Source organism: Diprion similis, chromosome 6 (assembly GCF_021155765.1).
Source record: "Diprion similis isolate iyDipSimi1 chromosome 6, iyDipSimi1.1, whole genome shotgun sequence".
NCBI lineage: Eukaryota > Metazoa > Arthropoda > Insecta > Hymenoptera > Diprionidae > Diprion > Diprion similis.
This window is the reverse complement of record NC_060110.1, coordinates 17,480,152-17,501,742: the sequence shown is the minus strand read 5'-3', so window position 1 is coordinate 17,501,742 and position 21,591 is coordinate 17,480,152. Positions and strand designations below refer to the sequence as shown.

General features: G+C 38.6%; 2 protein-coding genes across 7 annotated transcripts in view; one reads left to right on the top strand and one right to left on the bottom strand.

The window, feature by feature from the left end:
• LOC124407709 overlaps positions 1 to 21,591 on the top strand; it is a 28,683-nt gene that overhangs the window by 1,098 nt on the left and 5,994 nt on the right. The window contains exons 2-3 of one of the 3 annotated variants that reach the window (XR_006929345.1): positions 224 to 3,644; positions 17,395 to 17,406. Coding sequence is in view for 1 of the 3 variants with exons in the window: in XM_046884129.1 (XP_046740085.1) it covers positions 224 to 3,541 (3,318 nt within the window). In the remaining 2 variants the exon portion in view is untranslated. Of the gene's footprint in view, positions 1 to 223; positions 4,539 to 17,394; positions 17,407 to 21,591 lie in introns of those variants that run through there. The other 2 variants (XR_006929346.1, XM_046884129.1) reach the window with 2 other exon arrangements.
• Positions 4,912 to 14,579, bottom strand: LOC124407717 (aquaporin AQPAn.G-like). Of its 4 annotated transcripts, none has more exons than XM_046884143.1 (5): positions 14,557 to 14,579; positions 8,070 to 8,330; positions 7,344 to 7,634; positions 7,039 to 7,245; positions 4,912 to 6,388 (listed from the first exon to the last, which is right to left on the bottom strand). In XM_046884143.1, exons 2-5 carry the CDS (start codon positions 8,328 to 8,330, stop codon positions 6,350 to 6,352), a joined length of 798 nt encoding a protein of 265 aa, XP_046740099.1. In that variant the 5' UTR covers positions 14,557 to 14,579; the 3' UTR covers positions 4,912 to 6,349. The 4 variants fall into 4 exon arrangements, with proteins under 4 accessions (XP_046740099.1, XP_046740098.1, XP_046740096.1 ...); XM_046884142.1 differs by lacking the exon at positions 14,557 to 14,579 and adding an exon at positions 14,307 to 14,544; XM_046884140.1 differs by lacking the exon at positions 14,557 to 14,579 and adding an exon at positions 8,399 to 8,452.

The window sequence follows — 21,591 nt, the reverse complement described above, 5'->3', positions numbered from 1 at the left end:
CAGATAGATTTTAGTGTTCTACTTTTGGTATATTTTATATTTCCTCACAGTTATTCCTGTATGATTTTGACTTAGGTTTAATAGTAATTCCATTACAAATCGTAGTAACGACTGATATTGTTGACTGAATTAATTACATGCAAATAAGACTCAATGTGTCTGATAAAATGAATTGTTCGACCGATGTGTGAATACACACTACAGACTTGTATATTATTTCAAGGTGTATGCTGCGGATGGGATGCCTCAGATGATATGCAGTGTTTGTCGCTGGAATCTTGATCGTTCTTACAAATTCAAAATCCAATGTAAGAAGGCCGATGAGGCGCTGAGAGCTTATCCTGTGTCAGGAGTATTGCCTCGACCATTTCCGGCTTTACCAAATTACCCGCCGGACATTGGTAATAATAAAACATCTGATCAACGATCCCAGAATGATCAGTCGAAGAAACCTCGATTGGACGAAGGTGAGAGGGAAAGAAGAGAGCAGAGAGAACGGGAAAGGGATCGGCAGTCTGACAAGCAATCTGATAACGCGGATCATCACGACATGTACGATGAGCAAGATGGAGGTAGCGATGGAGAGAATGAGAGTCAGAATGAAAAAGATGGTAGGAAACTAGAACCAGGAGAGATAAGAGTTCATGCATGCGATCAGTGCGACAGAACATTCCCTCTGAGACAAGCTCTTCAGCTTCATGTTCAGAGAGCTCACAGAGACCGGAACTACAAGTGTACCGAATGCGACAAGCTCTTCTTTACTAAGTATGATCTGTCCAAGCACGCCACCACTCATTCGGAAGTAAAACCGTTCACGTGTCAGATCTGTCATAAACACTTTGCCAGAATCAGTCTTCTGCAACGTCACGAAAAGATCCACAGAGACGAGCTGAGATACGGCTGCCAGCATTGCGACCGAGAATTTTTCAACACTGACGATCTTGAAAAACACGAGGCTACTGTACACAAAGCTATAAAGCCTTACCAGTGTAACATTTGTAACAAGAGATTCACTTACAGACAAGGTCTGGAGCGTCACGAATTACTGCACAGCGATGACAAGAACTTCATATGCGAATACTGCAAGGAGGCGTTCAGGTCAAGCACAAAATTGGCTAGACATTTGACAACTCATGCTGGACACAGGCCTTACCTGTGCAAATTGTGCCCAAGATCCTTCCTACTCTCTCATCATCTGACAAGACACATGAGAACTCATTCCGTTGAGAAACCTCACGCATGCGAGGAGTGCGGCAAGGCATTCAAACGCAAAGAAAGCTTGGAAGTGCATCAGCTGACGCACGCGAAACGTGGTATGGGACTGACGTGTGAAATATGCCAGGAATCATGTAGAAATAGAGCAGATTACGTTACCCATATTAAACAGCACATCGAGGCAGGTGAAAAGATGGGTCCTGATGGATTGAGGCCGGAAATTCGGAAAGAGAAAATTGATTCCGAGTCTGAGGAGGAAGAAGAAGAGGAGGAGGAAACCGACGGTGACGATGACTACGAACCACCGGCATCTGTCTCAAAAAAGATTCCAAAGCACGAGCCGCCAGAGAGTGACGAAGAGATGGAAAAGTCAGACAGAAAAGAGCAAGTTGTTTACGTGAGGAACAAGGATGGAAATTTAGTGAAAAAAACAATCAAGACATTGATGCCCATTCACAGAAGGGAAATCCAGGATACTAAGGGTAGATCCACTCCCAGTGGTTCACAGTCCGCTAAAATTTTAACGACTAAATCAGAAGTGAGATCTGTCAGCTCGGACAGCGAATCAACTCCGAAGGTTCGTTCTCAACATCGCATGGATGAAACTGAGGCTGAGGTACAAAAAATAGTCGCATCTGTTTTCAAAGAACACAAGATACCCTTCAAACATCAAAACATTCCACAAGAACAGTCCAAGGATTCAGCAGCGACTGCTAACCTCGGCCAATCTCGCTCTCAACATGGGACACCGGCTTCAGCATCTAATCAGTTATCATCGAGCAATGTAGCTGGTTTAACTGCGAAGGACGAAGCCCTAAAAACAGAAGCCTTGTCTGCTACTCCAAAATCTGTCAATACCGTCAAAGTTATAAAGCGAATTGTTGTCAGGAAAGGCGGCGCTGAAGGAGCTCAGGCTCTTGCATCAAGTATCAAAGAAAGCGAAACACCAACGAGCACACCAGGAAGTGCAACTAAAGTTACAAAGAGAGTCATTGTGCGAAGAATTATCAGGCAAGGGGATACTACTCGCGAAGTAATTATGAATCCGGATGGAACAATTCTTGATCCAGCAGAGCTTGCAAAATTACCGACAAGAAATGTTGTTAAGCGAGTGGTTGTGAAGAAACCAAAGGACAAACTTGACATTCAAGGACACACTTTGCTTCAGGCTGCAGAAGATCTCCAGCAATCTGTTACGCTGAAAACGAGCACCTCGGAATCTAAATTAATAGATTCGAAATTTGAATTGAAAACTTCACAATTGGCAACGAGCACTTCCCAGGGTGACGTGAAACCGTCGAGTACTCAAGTAAAATTATCCGATGGTAAAACAGTGCTCAAAGGACCCGATATGCCAGTAACATCGACAGACGAAAATGAAGAGAATCCAGAAAGTACGAAAGTGAAATTGGAGAAGCTCGAAAAACGTGTGGAACAGCAAAGATTGAAAATTGAAGAGTTGCAGGCACGTAAAAATCAAGAAGTTGAGTCCGTCGAAGACATGCTACCCGAAAGACAAGACGAATCTGAAGAAGAACAGCAACTGCCTCTGAAACGAGTCTTCGTTAAGAGAAAGCAAAGCGTTTTTGATGAAGAGAAGGAGTATGACAGTGACGAAAAAGATATGGTCACTATAAAAAAAGAAAAACTATCACAAGATAATGTCTCAACATTAGAAATGCCAAAGAGAGATTATAAGAAACCAATCGTAACCAGCACTTCCAAAGTCTACGGTAACAAAAAGATTATTCTAGTGAAAACAGAAGAATCGCAACATGTTGATGACAATTCGATGAGCCGTGAATTAAGCAACATTCTTGACTCTTCAGAGAATGTGATGAAAATGCAAGAAAATGTCTTGAGTAATCTCGGTCAAATTTCTGCACTTGAAGAAAACATACAATTAAAAATGGAGGCCGACAAGTCGCTGGAAGAGGATCCCACCGATGCCCAAGAAGAGATGAAAACTGTCGAAGATAGAACTCGAGAGTCATTGTTAGAAGATCTACAAGCTGGGGATAAGAGTGAAGATGACATAATGCACACTCAGGACGAAACTGGGGATATGGTAGAAATCCAAATCAGTGAAAGTACCGTAGGTAACGAAGAGACTCAGCCAGATTCTTCACTGTCTCTGGATGGTCAAGAAGGTACCGACCCAGCAGAGGTCTTTGTTGGTTCAGACTCTGGATCGCATAATCCAAAAACAGAAGTACCGGAGCTGGAGGAGTCTGTAATCGAGTTAGCAGACGAAACGATCAATTTGCATGATTCTAATGACACACAGGATAGCATTGAAGATAAGTTATCACAACTCGATAGCTAAGAAAATATTGACGTCTAAAGATTTTGGATTAAGGTTTGAATTAAGATTATTATCCTAGGATGATAGAAACCTCTGAAAAGTATACATTTATTTAGATATATATGTAAAGTATTGGGAGGGCTGAAGAACAAACATAAATCCTGGTCTTTATGTTTATTTCAGTACAATGTTGTAATAGATATTGATTAGGCAAAATTTTTCGAGACAAATACATGATATTTTAAATAATATAATACATCGTCATAGTAATTAGACATATATGCTTTGTGTTGTGTCCGATTTTTAATATTTGAAAACCAGGCAATTGATTGCCTATAAATTACAGAACGTTAAAAAAAAACCACAATGACGTTTATACCTGCATTTCAGCACAGTTTTGTCAATTGCACGCCGACGATACCATCATTTATCAATGTTCTTATTATTTCAAATATGGTTGGTGATACGCATATAAAGTGGGGAAAATAATTGCCACCGTTTTAAAATTACAGAAATGAAAGATACTTGGGTGTCTTCTTTCTCATTCTACACATAATAATAAGCTTTACTGATTTCTGAATTTCTTATCTAACAGCAGATCAAGGTTTATTTCAAAGTAGTCGATTCAATCTTAGTGTATTAAGATAACAAAATACGTGGGACTCAAACTTCTGTCAATACACACCACATTATAATATTCAAAATCGTGTACATACTTGTATTAAGATTTACGAATTCAATTCCCTCAGCCACACCGTACTTGAATTATAAATTCGAAAAAGTAGTACAGAATTTTGACTTGGCACTGGCACACGATTGACAACGATCGGATCTTTTACCCACTTTATATCCATATTAAAATATCATACTTAGATGAGGATCACGAGTTATCTCTATCTTACTTTCGTATTATTGTAAATCTATAAAGCCATTTAGATTTAAGAACGCATGTATTTCTGCGATTGCAGTTGCTTTGCTGTACTGTCATAAATACAAGGAACTGTGTACATGCGAAATTGATTGTATCAATCGTCACTCATTATTTATGCCTATCTGTTTTAGATTGGCCTTCCTCACCGCATGTCTCCACATATCGACTAGAATTTGTGCAAAGCTACAATTCCATGTCACATACACTTTATATCAGTTGAAGTTAAACGTAGTCACACAGTGGAAAATTCTACAATAGTTTGAAAATTTTACTAGTCAAGAATAATTCGCACATCAGTGCAATATTCGATGAAAACCCAAGAACTGCAACATAACTCCAATCTGTTGATCAAGAAACTGTTATATTTACTGAGTACAGACGTGCACTGTTCTCTCCTAAAATTAATTGTAAATTGACAGCGCAAGGAAGTGGAAAGGTAGGTTTTTTAAAACGCTTCGTATTATGTATAAAATATGTTTTATTACAGAACACAGTAATAACATAGGTACAGGCTTATACGGATAAAATTTACACAATTAAATTACGTAACATCAATGTTCAATGATTTAGATTAATATTACGTTATTGTTAGAATGATGAATGAATAGAAGAATACTCGTGATCGTTAAATCATAAATTAAACGCACAAATGATATGAGAATATGCGATGGCACGGGTTGAGTTTCGTACCATGTGATAACGTAGTCCTCTACTCCACTTTTCCGAGCTCAAATAGGCTGGGCAGTTTCCTCACTCTGATATCTTTTGACTTATCTGAGTGGACTGTTTGCGCGATGGTGAGATTATCCTATTCAGTCAACAACCGAGTATTTATTCTCAAATAATCAACTTCACCGAAGTTACAATTTCTTTCGCCGTTTTTTTTTTTCTCTTAACAAAGTTTCTGGCTGTTAAACGTGAAATGATCAGATAATTTCATTTCAAAACGCGAGAGTGGTGAAATTGGATCAAACAAAATATTTTCATTCCAAATTTGTAATTATAAAATAATGAATAACTCTAGAAAAATTTTCGAGTTCATATTTTTATAGACATTTGAAAATTGTATTGGCACCAGGACTTCAAACCTTAAGTTTGTGGTGAACGGTACACCTTATAGATGCTTCCTTATTCTCGCGATCGAAGATCGATAGTCGCGAAATCGTATTCCTATAATATTTAACTAAGTCAGTTGGGGCGTTAATGAAAAAGTAACAGCTGTATTACAATACGATACAGAACGATAAGGTGGACTTTCATCCTGCAACGGATGACAGTCTAGGTGATGAGAAAGGAATTAAAAATTCGGTCATATCATGAGATATCTAGTATTCATGAAATCTAGTATCAATGACTTAAAATTATAGACGAAATTTTCTGAAAAAATATGAACTTTCAATTCAACACATTTTGTTATCTACCGTGATCTTTATCAATAACAGTGTTTATAAATAATTCTCAATATGTTGTATTCTTTATCTTTCCAAAATACATGCAAAAACAAAGAAATAACCCGAAATGTTCAATAGCTTTTCAGTAAATTTCAGAAAATTAACTTCACCGAGGATTCAAAGGTTTTTGGTTATAATTTAAAAAAAAAAAATTCTAACGATGAATGATTATTACCAAATTAGACACTGCAAGTGGAGTAATCTTTGGAATTTTTATTTTAATGACATTTTCGATATGTTTAAATTTCGGCTAGTATTACGTATGTAACATGACTTGGATGCCGAAGAGCCACGAATGAGAAAATGGACGAATAGAATATGAGAAGCGACGATACAACGTATTGCGTAATTGTGTGCAAGGTATGTTGGTTAAGAGTAATTGGCGGTTTGCATTGCGCAACATGCTGGTTAATTTCGGCGTTACAAAGACCGGTTTTAAGCCCCGGATCAAGCAGGAGACGCGCCCTTCTTGTTGAGTCGCTGCAGCTGCAAAATAAGTTCCGTATTCAAAACTCAATTCCTTATTCTTACTGTATACATGGAAATTTCTTTTTTTTTTTCTCTTTTCTCTTTTCTTTCTAGTTTTCATTTTCTGCTTCATTCAAAGTTCGTCCCTCCCGCTGTCTATGTACTCGAATTGCTGTAGAAAAAATACAAGCGGCCGTTACACACGGCACTTGTTCTATTTTCCGTTTACTATTCTACCAGTTTCATGCTCTATATATGTATATATAAACTATAAAACTATTCCGGTAAAACGAGCAGAAAAAAAAAAACAGCCGAAAAGAATTTAGAATTTTCGATTTTTCGCAAAGATTTCGTATTGCATTTACGAAAAAGTTGTGGATTGAAAAGTGTTCTGAACGTTACCGCGACTACAAATTTGCATTATTTCAGAGAAGTATTTACAGCATTATTTCAAAAACTGAATATAATATAAAATTGATGAGCTTCTGTTTTCCCAATGATAAAAGCGGTAGCGTTTTGAAAAATATTCGTAATGCTCGATAATAAGTATCACATATATGTAAATTTGGAATTCGGGTCTATAAAATTCGGGTGTTAAGCCCTCGGATCTTAAGACGCGACTCGTTTGCCACGCGGTAACAGTGGATCTACATTTTCGTTTCGAATACCTCTTTTTCCTCTGTGACGGCGAATTCATACTGTCTTCGTGGTTCCGGATGTTCGGCCGGTCCCAACGCGTGTTCGTAGATCAAAGCTCCAGCGATTCCTCCAAGAAGTGGTCCAACCCAGTACAGCCATTGGTGGTCCAATTTTCCCATGACTACCGCACTGCCAAGAGCTCTAGCCGGGTTCATTCCAGACCCAGTTCTCGGAATCTGAAATCAGCGACGAAAAAAAGTATCAGCGGTTGATTCTTAATTGTCCGGTAGTCTTAGAAGTGTCTCTACAGAAATTCGGCAGCCTAGCTACTTACCCCGACGAAATGACCGACAGTCACGGCGAATCCGATGATGATCGGCGCGATACCCTTGCTGTCGGGCTTTGCTCCGTCGCAAGCACCGCAGACCACCAGGACCAGGACCAAACCAAGGAAGAACTCGACTCCGAGAGCCTGTTCGACCCTCACTTGGAGATTAACTCCCACCGTTCCCAAGAAACTCTGCATTTCCTCGGTGTCCGATGTCAGCGCCCTGACGATCGCCGATCCAGCTATTGCACCGGTGCTCTGTGCAATCACGTAGAGGACTGCTCGGATTACGGGAACCTTGGTGAGTAGGAGAAACATTAATTAGTTTTAAATTGGATAGAAAGTACTCGTGTAAGATGGTAAGGTGTCTCGATTGATCAGCTATACCAAATAGATACAATAGTACGGTGATTGAAATCAGAGCATGTGTGTAACGTAGGTAGGTAATGCCATTTCCAATTGGAGAGTCAGCTTTTTTAGCATTCAGAGAAGGTACAGAAGAGAACCCCTGGATTGACACACATGCTCGTTTAAAGACGTGTACGGTTAGACCAATATGGGAAAGACCTAGTTTTTTTTCTTTATTTATTTTTTTACCTCTCTCTTGCTAAATCCGAAGACTATAAAGAACGCGTGGACCGGTTCCCTTTGACCATTTGCGGAGAGCTCGTAATTCTAATCTCGAGGTCACGGTACGCGATCAAAAGATCTCTCGCAGAGAGTTTAACGTACCTTTCCAACGATGGCGAGACCAATGGTGACCGCTGGATTTACGTGCCCTCCGGAAATGTGCCCGATAGCCTGGATCACAACGGCGACTGTCAGACCGAAGGCAAGGCTGATCGCCACGACGTCATTTTTGTTGGCCACGGCACCACAGCCAAAAAAGTTCAACAGCAACGTGCCCAGGAACTCGGCGAACAAGGCTCTGTAAAGCCCAGCTTTACGGTCCGTCAGTTCGCTCACTCCCAAAATGGCTTTTATTCCTCCCATCTGAAAAAAGAAATCATTATTAGATAAAGCGAGTCGTTCTTGGAAACGGGATACGTCAAATTGCTAACTGCGTTATGGTCAAGCTGGAGAGCAAACACTCTAAACATCTTTCAAATAGTTAGGCGTGAAGGGTTAAAACACGTCTTCGTCATTCGAGGGTACTCGAGAGCGTGACTTACAGCTCCGTTATTCTTGGAGCTTCCCTCCCTCACGGAAAAAACTCACAACTTGGGTGTCAATTCGTACGCTCAAATTTTTTCTTATAGGAATTGGGTTTATTGTTTATACCGAATGGACGCGGCTTTTGTTATACTTGAGGTGTGGACATTTTTTTTTTTTTGTTTGCTGCCACGATACATGTGGGCGAATGTGAATCGGTTATTTGAACGGAATTTTTCAGGACGAAGTCCTTATTTACTCACACAGTATTGATAAGGATAAAGCTAATGGTGTAATTAGAACTTATAAACACAGCGGTTAGCCAATATTGAGAGTGAAGTCATTCGTATTTATAATAACAGCTGCTCGGGTTTAATGAAAAATATTGACAAGAGATGTGCAAAGAGATGAAGCTTAAATTGCGATCCACGAATAATATTCTTTTTTTTAATCACAAAATCAAATCTGTTATAATTTTATAGTCGACGGAACACATTTTCGTTATATCAATTCACCAAATCCATGAATTGATTATTCTTTCGTGTCATGAATAATGTATCAGAAATTGTGCTCTTTTTACGGATAAATTTCCTAACAATTAACAGTAAGTATATTTATATCATGTCATATGTTCATCATTTTAAAATCAGATCGTGGTGTATTTTTAGCATCACTTTGTGGTGCTTAAAGCGTCTAACTTTCTTATGGGACTACTACTGGAATTTATGTCACGTAGACAATTTCCTTGCATATTTCCATGTCCCAATTTGCATTTGAAAAAACAAAGGCATGTGATATGAATCGTGATTGAAGCGAGGATTTGCAATGATTGTTAGTACAATCGTACCTATCCTATGCTTTGTTTGATAATTAGAATGATGATAATAAAATGTGATAGTGCAGTCGTATAGTTTTATAACCAGAATTATGAGAATCGAGTGTCGAAACTATTTTAGTCGACCAAATAGTAAACTAATTTTTCCGTTCAAACTATAATTGAAAACGAAGTGTCGCACGTAGTCCAGTTACTCGATATAAATTGGGGCAGCAGTTACTTGGACTATCTTTATCAAGAAATTAAACAATGAATGCGTTCCGCTTAACCAGTTACACGAATAAAAAATGTCTGCATAAATTGTATGCATTGTGTCGTATTACACATGCAGATCATCACATCCTGAAGGCTGCGTTCTCGACCTGTTTAGCTGTAGAGTCGTCAAATCATTTAATCGCTCTTGAATCATTCCGTCACCCACATTCGTTTATCCCATAACCAGCGATGTTCCCAACAGTGTGCGCAATGGGACTGCATTATTTCATGTAAACAATTCTAGGCGAATGCGTAATTCATTGGCGGATGTGTTCTCAAGCCTTGTTACAACACGCCCACGACTCGCGCAATTAACGCGGTCGCTTTATTTCTAATCCAAAGATTAGGATATCCTCAATAAAAATCGCGCTCGTGAAACGTTTGGATAATTCTGGACTTGATTATTATTAAACCCCGGCAATGAGTACTATCGATACAATATATATATTGCCGCTTTTTCATAATCTTCAGTGACTCAGTATTTATTTACCAATGATTACTGCGCTAAAACTTCATTAAATGTTGGTCTTATCATCGCAGTCACCGCGTGCGAAATGAATAATGAGCAATAAACAACCGCATCAAATGTTACACTATAACCCGTTCTTCGTCTCTAATCGAAGCTTGTATCTATAGTTTACGATAGAATCGATGTGGCAAATTCTGAACAGCAAGAATAATTCAAGAATTCAAAACAGTTCAATGCGCAGTACAAAAGATTGAGGAAATTTTTGGGCGAGTCTTAAAATGGATGTCAGACGAATATGAATGATGTCATCCTCGAGATTACTCTCAGCTCGGCTTAAATATAATTTCTTGTTCATACATTTCGTCCTTCACTATTTGAGGTACACGGTAATGCGCTTGCAGTTGCACGAAGTAAATTACAGTTTGAGCATGAACCGTCTTCAATAGTTGATAAAATCATTTCCAAATATTTTTGTCCAAAATTACGAAATTCTACACCAAGTTCGAGTGTCAATCTGCGAGGCCGGGTAAATGAGTTGTCAGAAATTTTGTTGTTCTGGCATAATATGTATTTTTGTAAAACATTTATCGGTAGAAAAATATCCGATACCACCGAGTTGACCAAAGAAATTTTTGACCAAAAAAATATGTCAGAATTCGAAAACACGATCATTGCTTGGCTGTTTGTACAAATCGTTTCAACAAGTGATCTATCGATCTTTTACAAAAATAGCCACGATGTCTCGTTCTTCCGGAACTCAAGACCCGTTAATTGCAGCGGAAAGTTACCTCAGCGAACTCTACGCGGATTCGGTGTCGCTAATTAAATTTAAAATCAGGTAAACGAAACGCTGGCGGTTCTCAAAGCTCGCATATCACAGTCGATACAAGAAAAGACCTTGATAAAAAGACTGGCAGCGATCGTCTCGGCGTAGCTCAGCTTCTATTGCATTAACCAATCAGTATGAAGGTCTATATATGCACAGTACAATATACACGAACCACAATGCAGAACGTACGAGCCGACGACGTCACAGGGTACATAGAGGGCACGGAATTTCGGACCGTGATTGCACCAATTTAAACCAGTGCCGTTAAGTTGACCCTGCAGAGTAATCACGTAGGAGAGAGCTTCGACAAGGAATTCTTTCTTCCTTGTTTCTATATATTTTTATTTATATTTTTTTTTAATTTCTTTCTGCTCTCATCTCGTTTTTTAGCTCGCGTGAATCTAGGCCCACGTATAACCATTATCTTCAATCCTATCCGGCAGTTATTCACCTCAGCTCCTTTTCGGCTGCCCACCTTTGCCCCGCGGCACTAAATGGTATAACAGACACTGTGCCTAGGTGCATAATATACTCGTTTCTCTCTCTCGATCAAGGCGAGTGTACCGCATTGCGGAGTTAGACCATTCCTGCTAACCATCTGTCCCAATAAGTCTTTCACGATCATCGTTTTTCATCATATTGTAAATCATTTTTTTATCTGAAACAACTGACGCTGTGTAATTTGTATATGTTACATATTTATGGTACAACTTGCAAGGAAGCTATTCATCCATAGTTCATGTAAATCGGTCCACTGGTTTTTGAGTTTATCGGTAACAAACGTACAAACTAATTTATCCGCAGATATGGCTGGTTTCACTTTAGCTATAAAGCTGAATCTATTTCCCTTCCGACTGTATCGGCTGTTCGAAAAAAGCTGTTAGTTTAGTGTAGAAATACCTTGTTTTTTTTTCTTAGTATTTTCGAACTAGAAACTAAACGCGACTTCCGATCGAACTGATTGTCGGGTATTTATATGCTCCGATCTCAATGCTCGAGCCACTTTAGAATTTCAAAGTGTGACTGTATCTCACGATCACTTTATCCAAAATCGATAAATCGAGCGTCGTTGTATTACCTTGGCGTCAGTTGTCACATGTGCGATAAAGTAACTACTTTGCTTTGGATTTAGTTAGTGGCCCATTTTTCGAGGTAACAACGGTAAAAATCAGTTGAATAATTTCTTCCACAAGATAATATTATTCTAGCAGCAGGTCTATATTTTCAATATACATGTAGTATGAATTGGCAAGGACTATACAGCACGTGGAAAGCATCGTTGAACACCGTGTATATAAAATGGCCAAACATCGGGTTCGCTAACGACGAACAAATGTTTCTGTCGCTTGTTTAACAACGCTAATGGGATTAGATTTGGTTGCGTACATTAGATGTCCGCCAATTCTCGCCCCATGTATTCAGATACACTAGATATAATGCTAGACCCGACCTTTCGTTCAGTCTCCGACTGTTATTATTTTACGAGTTTTTAAACGACACTGTGCAACCGCGCGTGCTCGAAACGTATTAGTATCTATATTATATTTAGATGAAAGAGAAAAGAATAAAAATAAGTTTCAACCACTCGCAAATGAAACGTCCCGCGAGCGAACGTGAACGACGAGAATAAAGTTTCGTTAATTATTATTTTGCCCATCTCAAACGGCTCGTGGAGTGCAATTAAAAAACGAAAATAAAGTGAAAGACGCAACAACAAAAATAACCAAATATTTTAGAATTACGAAAATAAAGATGGACTGTAATTACATGAATGATATTTCGGTGGACAAAAAAAACAACCCCTGGGGGCTTACAATGCCCTTGATTAAAAAACAAAAGCACCGCGTTTATCGGACTCAATTACCTGACAAACATAGAATGTTATGCAAAGATTCTTAACTTTCTGTAACAAGCACTGCGGTGTAGTGTTATTTGTAGCCTACACTATACGTGTACTTGATAGTGTTGGTGGAACTGTTGAGTGTTTTTCGAGTCAAAGACCTCGGTCCAAGCGCATTACCAAACCCACCAACAGAGAAAGGTTGATATAGAGGTAGATTTCTCCACACTACGAACATGGAATGTGAATAATTTTTTATTCAACTTATTATTCGTACGTCAGCAGTTCGGTAAATTATTTATACGACGTCACTTGATTGATAATAAACTATCGATTAATCCCTGCATTTCAAACGTACTTTAAATGTAACCATACAATCAGTCCCGACAATTTAATTGAGCTATTATGAAATTAGGGGGATCGAAAACGCAATAGATAAACGGAAATACTGTGTTGAACGGAAGAGGAGGAAAAAGTAAAGGAGAAGATATTTTTTCTGCATTTGCACAGAAATCTCACGGACGTAGCCCGATTTTTTTCATCCGAGATAAGGAACACGCTTGACACATGACGGCGTTATATATTTGTCAGTTTGTTACAACTTTCGAAAATTTTTCTTCGTCTAGCAGAAACATATAAATTTATAAAATGTGTAGTTTGCCAACGTATTAGGTAATAACATTATCTAATGAGTCATTTTTTATTTTTCCATTTATTATACACCGCAGTTGAGATAGAACAATAATTATATATAGAAGTACCATACGCTGCATGACCTTCCTGTAGACCGGTAGCAAAACCGCGATAGCGATATTTCTGTAATACGTAATTGTATGCAGGGCGTCTACGACGGTTTCGTAGTAGAATAAAATAATCTCCGATGTTAGAATTAACTCAAAATTAAGGGAAAATCTTTACTTTATGGGTTTGTCGAGAAAGTCCGATATCCTTGGAGTAGAAACGTAATAATACATAATAGCAAACTGTGTGGTTTCAAACAGATTTATACAGCCAGATTATATGATAAAGATTTTTTTCTCGTTATTTTATTTTGGAAATCAATAAGACGAAAATCTGAATTCGGTTTTGAAAAATCTAAAACATTCGCTGACTCGTTACTGATCATCTTGAAATAGCAATTGCATAGTAACACTTGGAAGCAAAGGCGTAACGATAATCGAGTTTAAGGACCAAACCTTGGCACGAAACGAAGTTATTATTAATTTTTTATAGCAATGTTATAAAACGTGAACCAATTACCCTGAAGGTCGAAAAGTTGCACTACATTTCTGCATTTATATAAACAGTTGAAGCAGTTGAAGCGGAGAAAATCGTGGTCTAAGAATAACGAGTAGATATTCCGAATGAAAAATTTATCAAAAGTAAAAGAATAAAATGAATACTTTTTATTGCATGACTTCAGAACGTGGGTGGTTACAATATCTTTGCTACGATGCAAGCAAACTCTCAATTAACATATATTAACATTCTTTTCAAAATTTGAATATCGAATATGAGTTTGCTTGTTAAAACGCAACTTTAAAATAACGCAGCGTAGTAGAAAAAAAAAAAATCATCGAATAACTTACCCTGACGAGAAATGTGTGATGTCCCTGGAAGATGAACCGTAGTCGTGAAGAAAATTCGCGACAACGAAGAATCGGATAACGTTAAATCACTGGCAGAGCTTGATCTGCTCGAATCGTTCTCTCCGCGCGAAGTTTGAATTTTCTTCGCAACTTTTCCTCGCCGGTTTGCGGTTCGCGGAGCGGTCGCACAACTCCGGGGATCTCGAGTCTCAACTGCGTACTGTGTACCCCGACATAATGTCATACATACCTATATAGTGCCGCAGCCACCGCTTCCTCGCCGGCTTTACCCGGCGCTGCTTACCCGAGATATCGTAGGGTAGGGATATCACTTGTTGGAATTTCTACCTCCTCCCTCGGCGCCTAGAAGAGACCATCACGTGCTTCGCGAGCTTGGTTAGTGATTTGGGTTTGGAAAGGGAAAACGTTGAAAGGAAAATGAGTCAGGAAACGATCGACGACTTATCGGATTTTCCATTTTTCACAACTCTCCACTTCACCGAATCTCGTTGCTGCGTGTAATTTTTATTTTTTTATTTCTTGTACTTTTAGATGCAATGCTTTTATGATATTATCATTATACTGGAACCAATTAGGTGAACCTAACGGTGTAATATGGCATCGTCATCTTCTATTATATCCCTAGGGAGGGTGACGTAGTCACTTCTCTAAAAGGGAGTTGTGATCACGTGTATTATAATTTTTTGCCGAATGTTGAGCCTCCGCAGTTTTCGAGGCTATACCTGTCGAAACCCACGATCAAATTGGCAAGAAATTTTTGTTTAATATAGCTGTCTCTGTCTTGGAAGATCGAATTTTTACCATCCGACCTTGTTGTTCGTGTATTCGAAATTTACAATTTATTCCCAACTCTAGATATTACTCAAAAAATTATTTTTCCCCTTTTTTTTTTGTGAAAGGAAATCTGAACGTCTGAAAGTATTCATTTTTTTGTAGGTATTCAAGTTTCCTATAAAATACGTGTCACCCAGGTGCCTCGATATTCGTGTCGAATATTTCTGCATGCAAATTTGTGAGATAATATTTGAAGCGGCTCGCGATTAAGCTAGAATTAATCTTTCTAACGTGCATGAAGATTTCATCGACCCATGCACTTGAATTTTATACGTTAGTTGCACGGAATATCAGCCCGATTGTCGAAAAGCAACAGGTTGCAGCACCGAAGTTCCTCACGTCTCACGCTAGTGATTCTCTACTGCGATGTCGAAACTCTAGGATCTAACCTACGACGTTTGGACTCGTACCAAAAACTCGAACACTCAACTCTACAGTGACAGGCAAACTGTAAGCAGCTGTTTTTAGCAGCGTGAATTTACTAATTATTACCGAGAAAAATCGAATTCGGTCAGGTGCCAAATATGTGTATATATTTTTTCCTTTTTTTTTTAAAAAAAGGGGACTTACAAGAAAAAATTTCTTTGAATACAGCGCAAAAAGATTGACAATCGTACGAATTAATGTCGAGTTAATTAAGACAGTCTTGAAGAATTGGTCTACTCCGAAATAACGGTTATCGTATATGAATATGATTTAGGTTAATTGCTTGTGAGCAGTATCTGCGTGAATTATTCGGATCTTTCTCATGCTCCTCGGAAAGTGATTCTGTGCCGTGTAAGCCAAATAACAAGAATTTGTGCAATAAGAAATATTTCCGAGTCGAAAGTATATATTTGACTTTTAAGTCATAAACTTACGAAAATTTCCAACAAACATTATGTCATGTTCAATATGAGACAAATAACCGCAGTTGCGGCTAGTATTTTTGTTTTCGTAAATTATCTTTTCGTTCAACGATAACAGAAAATAGATGAAAATTGCTTTTTGAACTGATGAAATTTTTTGTTTTTTTACTTCTCCTTCTTCTTCTTCAAAAATATGTAAAAAGATCAGTGTTTGTCAACTTCAGTTTGCGACAACTAGAATGTCACGATAATGTTTTATATTCGGACTCGATTTTCACCCGTTAAACACGTAATCTCGGATCGATCTCCGAGCCTGGAAGCAACGAGCGATTAGCTGCAGGGAAACCTGGTCAAAAAAAAAAAATAAAAAATAAAACGTTTAGGACGTGGGGAGATTAAGTTGAACGAGTGACGCTGCTCTTTTCGTAGAGAGCCAGGGATGCTTGGAGAGAGAGAAAATGAGAAAAGTATTGGTCTACAACGAGGAGCCTCATTTCTATATGACGTGTCGCTCGTTATATAATATAAAGGAGCGCAAGTTGTGTAGATTCAAGGAATCACATGTAAGGCGATCCATGGGACAAACCTCATTGGACGATGGCCAGCGTCTCAACCACCACGCGACCGCTGAAATCCTGTTTTATTCATTCAAATGAACCACAACTGATTAAGATATCTTCATCAGATTATCGTTTTGCAGTGCGTGCGAATTATACATAACAAAAGATGGAGAAACGGATCGTAGCTGCAACATTACATTCATCACTACCAAGTTGAGTCGAGTTATGATCACGACGTTTCATGAAATTTTTATGGAAATGTTTGTGTCAATAGATTGCGAGTTTGGTTGAACCCTAATTCAATCTATACATAAATTTTTCGCAGCGAGAGAAGGAGGTTCTTTTTAAAGCAATAAAATTTTTGGCAAAGAGATCGGCCGTCACGAGTTTTTGGAAAATCGCTTCGAGTCAGCTACGCATTATAATTTATTTAGAAAAAAGTCGGATCTTTACTTGCGATTCGTATACACATTTTGCAAGTTGCGTATCAGCTGCCAAAATTTCACAATACTTGGATATGCAATGAACCCAGTTTCAGCTCAAGAGAAAAGCTCAACACCAACAAAAAAACATGCTTCTACCACCAAGTAACGATTGAAAAATTCTTTGGGGGAGGCGGTGCAAAATTTTCGCATATCACGTAAAATAGTACGTGACACATCGTTAAGAATTATTATATACTTGAAACCTGCAAGTATCGAAGGCATCTGGTGAAGTTCGGCGAGATTCAGAGACGACTGATGACGGACGATAAACGCGAGATGCGGTTGATGAATGCCCTGAATAATATTCTTGAAATCACCCCTGCAATATTTATGTTTATAGGTATACATATATGTTATAATGACCACCGAGTGTCCTTGCGGTTTGTAATTCTATGTCAATTCATTTCTATTTCTTCCTAGTACAGATAATATAAAACATTCGACGTATATTTTTGCCGTGGCTGATGGTCTTCGAATAGTCTGAAAAATTACAGTCTAGACTTTCGCACCGTGTCGATTATTGCAACGTATTAACGTAACAACATGGATTACAACAAGTAATAAAGTCCTTGAATTACCGGCGTCACGTTTTATCCGTTTATAACTACGTCATCAATATTATTTGCGAGGAATAGAATAAAACAAAAAGAAAAATAAAATAAAAAAATTCGAATACCTGCGCGCAGACAACCGACTTACGTAAGGCGTCGCTGCAGGTGATGTGACTCAATTGAAATTGATCTTACAATGAATAATATTACACAGCTGCGTGCAGCATGAGGAATGTAGATTTTTTCCAACTATTGTTCAAATTTCCCTCCGAGCCTGACCGGATTTTTCCCATCCTGTCGATCAAATTCTTTCTACACGATTTAAACTTGAATATCTAATCGAAATTGTGACACTTCGCCGCGTCGCTTGTCAATTACAAACGACTTTCTCACTTAAAATATCGCTTCCGTAATGATATATATACTTGATACTGATAGATCGCTGCGTAACTGCTGAATAATATATAGGTAGTTATGTGTACGCGTAGCGAATGAATGAATTGACGAATGATTGAATTCTCCTAATCCTTCGTGGTACAATATCGTCATCAAGTTTCGGATCAGTGAAGAGGTTTGGGTAACCGTCGGATATATGCTTTAGAAAGTAGTAATAATTCGACGGAAGGAAATTTCGATGACTCGCACGCTGCTGACCACGTGCCTGTTGTACGAGTTGTAATAACGCTGAAAAAGATTTCTGTAGATCAAATAAACAGACATTATTTTGGAATAGATGTTTATTTATTTATTGATAAACGCCTCTGTTGAGACTCGTCAATGAGCAGCTGCGTTTATGCTACATTGTGCGAACATGATTGATAACGGCCCGTATCGATAATTAACAATTTATTTACTATTCGATATAACACGGTATAATTATAGTTTATCCGATAACGATTTTTATTCGTTAAATTTCATTCATCAGACTGTTACAGACTCGTTCAAAGCAATAAAATTACAGCATTATCGTTTTAAATAATGTTTTAAACTATGAGAGAGTGTTTTTTTAACGGTTCATCGATTACTGCACACCATGAAAAAAAATCGGAAAATTACAATGACTGGGGGATGGAAACTACCACTGTCAACAATAACCGCGAAGATAAAATGCATTTTTCAACACGTTACTATCTCTGCCAGAGTTAGCATTCGAGCCAGAGATAACGCAGAATTGCCATCCAGTCAAATTCCTAGGCGTGAATCATCACTGACGAAAATTCAGTTACAATTAGCTCCATCATATCTTGAGTACCTACTTGGAAAGCGATAGTGGCTTTTTAAGGTAGATATAATGCGTGTACTATTTCCCATGAAAAAATAAACATTCGAAAATAAACAATTTAAACGCCTGACTTTCTATGTGCGTAACTATGCGTATAGATTACTCGAGTGAATGGAAAATTTGGAAAATATACGCAATGAAAATATTTCACGTTATCGGTGGATAGTTGTATGGAATTTAAAATGATTTTCACACAAGAGTTTGGTTGTTGTTCAGAACATGCGAGTTTCGTGTAAATGTTTCGGTTTTGTTTATTGCTATTTTCTAAATAGTTCTTGTGATCTGTCTGTGAAATTACCTCGCGTGTTATAATGTCCTTGATAACGTTCGACGAATTGCCTTAAAATTTAGCCAAGTATTATGTAAATTTCATGTACATAAAATAATATTCAGACGAATTAATTGAAACAAGTTTCAGCTACGGGAATCAACGAAGCCAAATCCTTGTTCGAAAGATATAATTGTAAACGTCTTGCAGCTCGGGAACAAAAGTTCAAATGTACAAGTTCTTTCGAAGCGCCTATAAAGAATGTTTAAAATGACGTCATATTGCGACAGCCAATGAAGTGGAACAACTGACAGCGATTCTCATTTCCACGCACACTGCGAAATGATTTTCTTTATTCCTTTTTTTTTTTATAAACTGTCTAACGCACCTTATAGTCACTTTAAATTGTGGTTACGCTATTATCGATTTCACACGTGATTCAGGTCCAATCCTTGCAGCCATGAGGTTTGAAAAAACATACGCTTATTGATCGCCGGTGGAGTAAAAAGACGATAAGGTACAAAAGTTGAAGGCAACGAAAGAAAAAAAAAAAAATCCTGACATTCACCGTACAACTGTGGTTCATGGAAAGACCTTGGCATTGCGAGTCCGGAATAAAAAAGCATGTCTCCTGTCGAGTAATAGCTCCGACAGCGTTGAAGCCCGAAGGCAAATATCCAATCGGGCGTAAAACACTTTTTGCAAAAGCATCAAATCACGAAAACAGTCTCTCTCTCAGAAGATTTGAATTTCCCGCGCATCTCGCGGCGTCCCTCTTGGGAATGGTAATTTTCAAGAACCACACGTATTTCAGGCGTGCAAAATATTCTCTAGGTATTCGGTGTCGTTCTTCAGGTCGATTCACAGTCCGAGGCGATTCGGGCAAGGCGGGATCGGTTTTCTACCGCGAATGAACGTGAAAGGATCGAGCCACTCGTCAAGACGCATTGGACAATGACGCATGTGCGATTTCAGAATGGCCACGTACCTGTCTGCCGTAGCAGCAGCGTGACCTCAATTTCGTTATTCATTTGTCGGGGGTAAGTCGGCGGTCGCAGGATCGTCATGGAAATTCCCACAGCATCCTAATTTTTTATAGTTATAACGCGAATTAAACTTGGCGCTAAAAGCAGGATCGAAAAATTCCTGATTGCTAGCGCGATTGAATGGGAAGAGGATTTGAAAAAATGTCGATATAATTTTACCTCACGTGGAAGCCGTTATCCTGAAGCGATATCCATATAATACTTCGATATTAAAAGTTCATCTTCATAAATGAGGATGGTTTTTTTTTTTTTGCAACGAAAGAATCGAAGCTATATCGACGTTGTATTAGCAAGTGATGCACTGTCGCCTCGTACCGTAATCCTCCGCCTCCGCTCGCAAGTCTCGCCATCACCGAATATAATTTTTTCAAATATCTAATCCAGCTGGTGACGCGTTCCAGGACAGAATGTTGGCTGGTGTTTGATCATTCGTATAAATGGAACAAATTAGCGATCCTGCAGAGTCCGATTGTAAGCGATCCTCGGTGAAGAATTACGAGCTCGCGTGGGTTTGACTTATATTCAAAATTCTCCTTCTGCTGGGCCCCGAAATCGCTTGTGCTTGGAAAGAAAGTAAGAAGAGAGAGAGAGAAAATGGTTTACTGAATTATAACGTGCTATAATCGGATGTAAACATTTATCCACTAATCCTCGTTGTTAGTTTTTTATTTTTATACCCAGCCATTTTTTTTCAAACATACATTACTCTCTTTGCGCTCCGTTTACATATCTGCTTTGATATGCTTTATATCCTGTGGATTATACACAAATCGTAAAGCGAAGAATCTTTATTGCCTGTAGTTGTAGTTTATACGTACACGAAAATAATAAATGTATATGTATTATCACACTACGAATGGTTAATATTATATTGCAGCCTGCTGATGATCAGCAAATTATGTAAGCTGGTCTCAAATAACAAAAGAAAACTACTTCTTCATCACAGATTATGTTGAACCACAAACGGTGTTGGATGACGAGGCAATAACGTCGCACGGTAGCGTCCAACAGGCATCGTTATACGCCATTGTAAATATCACAAGGCATACCGAGTTACCCAAGATACGCCACCATTGCAGTGACCATGAGAAAAGCGAATTCCTTCAGATGTATTCCCATTTTCTCCGTTTAGGGGCACGACGACGTCTCTAAAAATTGAACGTAGCTGTAGAACGAGTGGAAAGGAAAAAGCTCGCACGGCAATTAGGAATACATTCAACTTCAAAGTAGATGGCACAATTCCGACGAGTATAATTGGAAATGGCGCAGATGGTCCGGGGCTCCAGAATGAAGAGCTTAGACACTCACACTGTGCATATACGTGGAACATTTACACAGCTGCATGTAACTGCGATAATCAAGTGGCTTAAGTGACTTAACTGTGGCAAAG